Here is an 8,857-nt window from a genome sequence, read left to right as displayed (position 1 = left end):
GCTCTCCGTCCACACCAAAACGCTGAAAACGCACATCACGTGACCACACAGACACTCTCGGGCAAGCGCTGCAGCTCATCTACCCAGATGAGAGCTCGGCTAGTCGGACTTCTCATCAAGCATCTCCCGCTGGATCTAATATCTCACTATATTTATTAAACGGGATATTTCATTCATCTTGTTGTCTTTATCTAACGACATATTCCCTGACTTTGGTCATTAGAATCTTACTTTTTCTCAGGTAACGTGTTTTGGCTGAGCGCAAAGATAAGATAATGATTGATGAAACCACGTAGCCTATTCTGTATATTGACTGATCGCTTGCCTTTATTTCCTATAATGTAAAAACTTATTGTATGTTATACTTTTATAATACCATTATCGATTATTAAAACTGATATTCAGCAAAAGAGAGGGTGTGTTTCGTATTTTCACTGAAATTGAAAGGAGGCAGTTGTTATCGGCTCCGTTTTGTTATAAATATCCACACAGTGAAGATGACGCTCATGCAGCCCGACGCCTCAACATTTCTGCTGTCTGTTTAGTTGTTAATATTAAAATAAAAATAGGCAGTTCCTTAAATCATGTATACAATTTATTGTTGAGAAAGTGAAACAACGTAGCCAGGGTGATGTGAATGAAGTTATAAAGTACACTGTTCCCTTTGAAGATTTACCCGTGTCCTCGGTATAGTCTGTTTTCCATATCAAACTGAGAAGAGACTGCAGCCTTGATCAAACATGCGAAGTCTGAACTTACACGGGGAAAATGCAGGACTGAACTGTGTGTGTTAGGCTACTTAATATTCAGGAAAAGCCCCAATCAGAGAGGCGAATGTCAGCAGCCCCGCCTCCGTTTTCAGATGTCTCCGTTTTCCATCATCCACACTGAGACGGAGCAGCAGCGTTTCAGAATGAAAACGGCCTCTCCAGCGTTTTCGAAACGCTCCGTTTTCGGCGCTCGAGAACTCCGGTGTAGTGTGGACGGTTGGCGTAACCGTAGCAAAACTTATGCGTTTTCAAACTAAAACGCATTAGTGTAAACGGGGCCTCAGTCCTGGAGGGACCCTGCAAAGACACACCTGCAAGGATGTTTCTAAAATGCCTAGTAGGAGCTTGATTAGCTAGCCCAGGTTTGACTGATTGGGGTTGGAACTTAACTTTGCAGGACACCGGTCCTTCAGGACCGAGTCTAGACATCCCTAATTTAAGCGATGTACGAAGAACGGATCCTAGATCTGGAAAAAGACGTTTGGTTTCCAACATTTGCAGTTAGCGGTAGACCGATCACAACAGAGTGGATCTAAATTGGATCTAACCAATCAGAGAAGAATATGCACTGTACAAAAAATATGAAAAGAATCATGACAACAAATGTTTTATCCTTCTTTAACATATTTTAATAAGTTAATCAGGTTTCAACTTGATTATTTTTAATTACACAATGATTAACGTAATATTTTGTGGGGAATTTGATTGCTGTAAGTAGAAAAGTTACAGTAAATTGGAAACCTAATAAGAGAAAAGCAGTTCAACTCACAGTACACATCCACGTTTCTGCTGATGTTGGTGCTGCCCAAGGCATTGGTGACCTCGCAGGACACAGGCTCGGTGAAGAAGGAATGATCAACCAGCACCTCATAAGTGTCTCCCGTTGCGTCTGTGATCATGCTTCCACCCTTCGCCCATCTAATTATCCATCAGAGACAAAAGCAGAGCAAGAAAATGAGCAACCCTGATGGACAGAGCCGAGGTTTTTTCTTAGATCTGCTCTAAAGATCAAAGGCAGCAGGAAAAGGTATGTTTTCCACGGCCAAATGACTGAGATCATGTCTTATTTGCATGGTGTACTGAAACAACAAAAGCATCCTTCAGAGTGTCTAACGCAATTTTCAGGACACCACATGCTTTTTTTCTTCTTCTTTTTTTAGTTGTGCCTTTTCATTTTGATGCTGTCGGCAGGCCGTCTCTTCTTTGGCAGAAGAATAACAGGAACATTAAGAGGTTTTTAGATGCTGCCTCTGTCACTGGCACTCTTTGATGCTCCGGTCATTACAGTGACATGCAAAGAGAGAAACTACAGACAACGCAAGCCAACGCTGTGTCTCTGGTTCCAGACGGGAAGATCAAGCGATGATGAGATGGACTTTTGTTTGTTATGTGTGAGGTAAAAGTGGACGGTGTTACAGAAATAAAAAGAATTGAAGTAATGAACATGTTCTAGACAAACGTGTAATGTTTGATGTTTCATTTTTCATCACTTTTATTGCCAGTGACGCAGCTCAACAATACGTACTTTTAACTGTTAGATTGAAAAAAAAGGCAACAATTAAGCGGAAACAATTAAGTGGCAACAATCGCCACTTTCCAACAACATTCAAAAATAAATTTTTCTATCTTTCATTCATTCCTACAATACATTTACAGTTGAAATCAGAATTATTAAACACCCTTTGACCTTTTTTTTTTCTTTTTTAAATATTTTAAATGATTTGTTTAATTTCGATTTCAGTGAGGTCAAAGATGAATTAAGGTTAATCTCAATGCTAGAAATTAATTAATAGCACTGCTCAAGAAACCTTTTTTAAATGAATGTTTAAAATGATTTTTCGTAATGCTTAACTCTTTTTCTGAACCTCCATTTTAAATGAGCTTTTTTTTAGTTTCCAGTCACTGGCAGATTTTTTAATGATTATCACCTACATTTGACAGCCCTGAGAATATGTTCTGCGAGGAACATAAATAACCATATCATATATCAAAATAAAGAACCAAACATCTGCTTTTAAAAAAAGTGATTTATGTTGCTCTTTTCAATGAAGTCATATACAAGTATATTTTTCTGAGGTGAGAGAATTTCTTTTAGGGGCAAATTTTTAAATATGTGTTTGTCTTACTATAGTTTGTTATTTAAATGTAACATGACTAGAATGATTTCCATGTTGAACAGAATATTTTAAACAAAGTAAACACAAAGCAACAAATAATAACTTGACTTCTAGTTGATCATTGGAAAGTGGCAGAAGGTTGATTTTTCTGATGAATCATCTGATGACCTGCATCACAATCCTCACAAATACTGCAGAAGACCTACTGGAACCCTCACAGACTTGAGATTCTAACAGAAATCAGTCAAGTTTGGGGAAGAAAAAAATCATGGTTCAGGGTTACATTTAGTATGGGGGTGTGCGAGAGATCTGCAGAGTGGGTAACAACATCAAAAGCCTGAGGTATCAAGACATTTGTGCTGCCTATTACAATACAAACCCCAACAGAGGGCAAATTCTTCAGCAGGACAGTGCTCCATCTCATACTTCAGCCTCCACATCAAAGCTTCTAAAAGCAAAGAAGGTCAAGGTGCTCCAGGATTGGCCAGCCAATCACCAGACATGAACATTATTGAGCATGGAGGAGGCATTAAATATGAATCCAAATAATCTTGATAAACTCTGGGAGTCCTGCAAGAACGCTTTCTTTGCCATTCCAGATGACTTTGTTAATAAGGGATTTGAGTCATTGCAGGGATGTATGGATGCAGTCCTCCAAGCTTATGGGAGTCATACACAATATTCATTCTGTTTCCACTGCAGCATGACTTTATATTCGATTCAGTCTGTTATTTCTGTTAAGTAACAAGACTTTTGTCCAAGCAAAGTCAGACCTTACTGTCCTAATTAAAGAATTAAAAATCAAGACATGATCATATTTTATTTTGGTAAAATTAGTGTAATCTAGAGGCCTTTGCCTTTCATATAAGCCACTTCTGACACCGAATGACCAAACTACAAGTCAAGTTATTATTTGTTGATCCCAAAACTTGGACAAGAGTTTTGTCAGGTAGTGTACATCCCAGTTAGACCTTTCCACAATTTTACAGTTATTTACTGTAATAACACCACGCATAAAACACATACATTCTTTACAGTTCACTATTGTCATAAGCACTGCATTGTAGGCCATTTAAAAACTTTTACAGTAACTTACTGCATATTAGGAATTTACGGTATTTTACTGTAATCAAAGTAATCAAGTACTGCGACTATAGTTGAGGATAACAATGAGACAGTTAATGAAAAGAAAGTCACTTATTTGGAACATTAAATTCAATACTCAATTCTTAAAGATTTTGTAATGCTAGTGTAAAATGTAAATAAACAGTAAAAGTACTGTAAAAATTGCCATACTAAACATTTTTAATGTAGTAGCGGGCATTTTACCATAAAAGAAGTTGTGGTAGGGTCCTGCTACTGAAAACACATTTACAGGTTAGTTACTGTAACTTGCTGGCCATGAAGTTACCGCAAAATCACAATAAAATGTCTAACAGTGTATATATTTTACCCAGTGAGCTGCCTCTCAGCCTACACTCACACGTGTGATAGCAGGCGGCATTAAAAAAAACATCCCCATCATTTTCAGTGCTCTTCATCCAGTTTCTCAGTGCTTTGCAATGAGTCTATATATAAATATCAGCCATGTGTTATCCAGCAACTGTTTTTAAAATGATGTGCACATTTAAAACTAGCTCATTAAACACACTTCCCACTAGTCTCAAACTCACATTGCACACCATGACTTAATGTATCAGTCTGCTGACCTCCAGGCCACTGCTCCAACACAAACTCTCTTATTTCAGAGCCTCGTCTGGGTTCCCTTGAGGACCACAGCCTCCATGTGAACTCAAACACATGAGACAGCACAGGGCTGAACACTTCACCTGTCAATCTGACCTGTACCAGAAGGAGAACAGGAATAATCTGTCCGCAGAGATGGACAGATATCCATTTCATTCAGATGTACGCGACTGTAAACATGCAGCTAATCCAGCGGGAATTGATTAACCATCAAAAGCATCTAAAATAAAGAGATTCCTCTGCATCACAGCAGGTCTCTTCCATCTCATCACGGATTGAAACGAACACCGGAAAGGGCTTATTACATCTTGTTAGAGAAAAATTCAATTCCATCAATTCCAGCGGTGCCAATAGTAAGCCTAATCTGTTTATGAAATTATTTTAATCTTATATTTGTTGCTAAAATTGGAAAAAAAATGCGGCGAACGATTTTCCACGGATCTTTGACATTTAAGTGATTAACTGTCTTACTTTAATTTAATCAAGACCCAAAGCAGTCTAAAAAAATGATAAATTCACAGCATGCTGTTCCTGCCAGGGAGACACTTTCGTTTGGCTCCGAAAATGACAGATTCAAAGAGGAAAGCGGCAGTGTTATATGTAGAGCTGTGACAACTTCATCTTGAGATGGGACGTGAGAATAAAACAGCGTCGTAACCACAAATATAATACAGGAAGAGATGTCCGGAAAGACAAATCTTGTTCTCAAACCTTTACAATGCGCAGATCAAATCCATGCATCTGCTTGCTGTGCATCCTGTCTTCCTTACATAATTCAACAGATGTAGTGTATATATAGTTGAAGTCAGAATTATTAGTCCTCCTGTGACTTCTTCTTTTCCAAATATTTCCCAAATGATGCTGAACAGAGCAAGGAACTTTTCATAGTATTTTCTATAACATTTTTTCTTCTGGGGAAAGTCTTATTTGCTTTATTTTGGCTAGAATAAAAGCCGTTTTTTATTCTTTTTAAATACATTTAAGGTCAATATTATTATCCTCCTTAAGCAATATTTATTACATGTCTATTGAACAAACCACTGTAAAACTATGACTTGCCTAATTAACCTAATTAAACGTAGATAAGCTTAGAAAAACACTTTAAACTGAGTACTAGTATCTTGTATAATATCTAGTGAAATATTATGTACTGTCATCATGCTGGGTAGGCTTTACAAAGTCAAATACAAGACTTTTCAACTGGAGCGCCCACAGGAAACCCACGCCATCAAGGGAAGAACATGCAAACTCCACACAGAAATGCCAACTGACCCAGCCGGGGCTTGAACCAGCAACCTTCTTACTGTGAGGCGATAGTGCTAACCACTGAGCCACTGTGCTGCCTTGATTTAACTTCTATATTTATGCACATAGTTTGTTTACTTATTAATTGTAAGGCAACAAGTTTACTCTCTTTTTTAAAGTAAAATCAACTAATTGCTATTTACAGTGTACAAATACATGAAGAACCTTCAAATAAATGTTATTGTAAGTATAATAATTCAACAATGTTGGCCAATAGAGTTATAATTAGAGTTTTGTTACAATTTATATTGAGATAATAGAGTGTTGGTGATTAGAGTAGATGGGTGAATAAAAATGAAGGAAAGAAGACCTGTTTAAATTGATTTAAGGCGCTGATCACATCGAACATGCTTTTACGTTCCAAAAACACGAGGCACACCTCACTGCCTTTTTGGTTGACAAGAAAAAAAAAAAGCGTGGTGCACTATTTATGTCGCTACACTCTCAGAAATAAAGAGAGCTGTCACTGGGGTGGTACCTTTTCAAAAAGTACACATTTGTATTTGAAGGCTCCATATTGGTACCTGAAAAGTATATATTAGTACCTACACATTTTAAGAGGAACACTTTTGTACTTTTTAGGAATATGTACTCTTGAGGTATTAATATGGACCTTTGAGGTACAAATTTGTATCTTTTGAAAAGGTCCACCCCAACGACAGCTCACGTAGCTTTATTTCTGAGAGTGTAGGCAATGACTGAATCAGCTGCATAGTGTGCGTGAGCGTTGCCCTGGATATTAATTTAATTTTAATATTTAATATTATTCTGATATTTAAGATTTGTGAAGTCATACAGCACCGGATAACTCAAAACACCAACCACATCTCCTCCATCTTCAAAAATTTCCATAGTTGTCTTGACAACACAATTTATTTTTTTTCACCTGCGAGCACACGGCGCGCAAGGGCAAAAACACGAGGCTCAGCAGGCAGTTAGAATGAGGCGCCCAGACCGCATTAGCACACAAAATGCTCACGGACATTAGTAAAACCTTGGTGTGATCGGCCCCTTGAACCTTATCCCCAGGGCTGTCTATAGCAAAGTTGATATTTAGCCACACCATGTTGGTGTTTCGTAACATAATTTTTACTAGGTGGGTAGTTAGTTCAACGTTCAACCCCCAACCTGGAGGATCAGGACATACCGGAGTACCCAGAGGAAACCCACACCAACACAGGGAGAACATGCAAACTCGGCCGGGACTCAAACCACATTCTTGCTGTGACAGCGCTGAGACTTTTTTAGGATCTAATATTTTGTTTTTGAAATTGAGACATTCTAAAACACTGCAGACACCTTGTCATGACAAAGATAGAGGGGATTAGAAGTTAGTTATTAAAACGATTATGTTTAAAAAACTATTTTCGTTAAACAGAAAAAAATAAAAATAATTCAGGAGGGCTAATAATTTTGAGTACAACTTTTTCCAAATATCTCCCAAATTATGGATTTTTTTCACAGCATTTCCTATAATACTTTTTCTTCTATTCTTTTATTTCAGCTAGAATAAAAGCCGCTTTTTATTTCTTTAAATCTGTTTTTGTGGACGAGGCAGTGGCGCAGTAGGTAGTGCTGTCGCCTCACACCAAGAAGGTCGCTGGGTCGAACCTCGGCTCAGTTGGCGTTTCTGTGTGGAGTTTGCATGTTTTCCCTGCCTTTGTGTGGGTTTCCTCCGGGTGCTCCGGTTTCCCCCACAGTCCAAAGACATGCGGTACAGGTGAATTGGGTAGGTTAAATTGGCCGTAGTATATGAGTATGTGTGTGAACGTGTGTGTGGATGTTTCCCAGAAATGGGTTGCAGCTGGAAGAGCAACCGCTGCGTAAAAACTTGCTGGATAAGTTGGCGGTTCATTCCGCTGTGGTGACCCCGGACTAAGCCGACAAGAAAATGAATGAATAAATTGTAAGGTCAATGTTATTAGCCCCCTGAAGCAATATTTGGTTTCAATTGTCTACCGAACAAATCATCGATGTACAATAACTTGCCAATTTACCCTAATTTCCCTAGTTAAGCCTTTACATGTCACTTTAAGCTGAATACTGTATCTTGAATAAAATCTAGTAAAACATTGTGTACTGTCATCATGGCAAAGATCAAATAAATCAGTTATTAGAAATGAGTTGTTGAAAGTATTATAATTAGAAATATTGAAAAAAAATCTTCTTTCCATTAAACAGAAATTGGGGAAATATAACTCAGGAGGGCTAATAATTCTGACTTCAACAGTATATATAAACCCTGGAATAACTCTACAATATGACACCACTGGAAAAGAGATAGTTTGTTTGCTCGTTTGTTTTCAGAGATGCTGCAGGGGGGCTGCCTGGGATCTGCTGCATTTTGAATTAAAACGCTGGGTGGTACGAAGCAGCCGTCTCCACCTAAACAAGTAATCAGCCACGTGGATGCTGATGCCCACCGATGTCAAGCAAGCAAAGCCACATGTTCACATCAAATGTTCGACACGCCCAACAGAGCATCTTCCATTAGACACTTCAGAGGTGACAAATGAGGATAAGACAAGACAAATCACCTACGCCAGAACAAAAGCTGCCAACACCAGCTCTGACAGAAAAACCCTGAAGGGACGCAGAGCATACACTTTACTCACAGGCAGAAAACTGACGTGTCTGAATTCATCCATTCACGCCCCACTTTTCCGCTCTCAGGGTTTGAGACGAAAACAAACATCTAGAATTAAGATGTTGTTGTTTTTTTTTAAATAAAAGGCTGTGGCTTGTTTTTGGAATGCCGTGGCTTTTATTGAACTCTCAGCAATGATGGCTTCACACTTCAAGGTTCTATTATAGTGAAGAGAAGTCTGGGTTTAGAAATCAATGAATGAAGAAATGAAAAGACACACATCACAGTGTTTAGAGCTATTAGGGGATGTTGAAAGGGATAGTTCACCCAAA

The 8,857-nt window shown here is 38.4% G+C and overlaps 1 protein-coding gene across 11 annotated transcripts in view; it reads right to left on the bottom strand.

Annotated features, from left to right (window-relative positions):
* kirrel3a (kirre like nephrin family adhesion molecule 3a) overlaps window positions 1–8,857 on the bottom strand; it is a 532,216-nt gene that overhangs the window by 67,877 nt on the left and 455,482 nt on the right. For all 11 annotated transcript variants that reach the window (XM_087271356.1, XM_087271360.1, XM_087271352.1 and 8 more), the window contains one exon: window positions 1,540–1,688. In XM_087271356.1, the coding sequence (XP_087127482.1) occupies window positions 1,540–1,688 (149 nt within the window). The remainder of the gene's footprint in view (window positions 1–1,539; window positions 1,689–8,857) is intronic.

This window comes from Danio rerio, chromosome 10, assembly GCF_052040795.2.
Source record: "Danio rerio strain M-AB ecotype USA chromosome 10, GRCz13ab, whole genome shotgun sequence".
Lineage (NCBI taxonomy): Eukaryota > Metazoa > Chordata > Actinopteri > Cypriniformes > Danionidae > Danio > Danio rerio.
The sequence above is the reverse complement of the archived record's forward strand: the minus strand, read 5'-3'. Positions and strand labels throughout refer to the sequence as shown.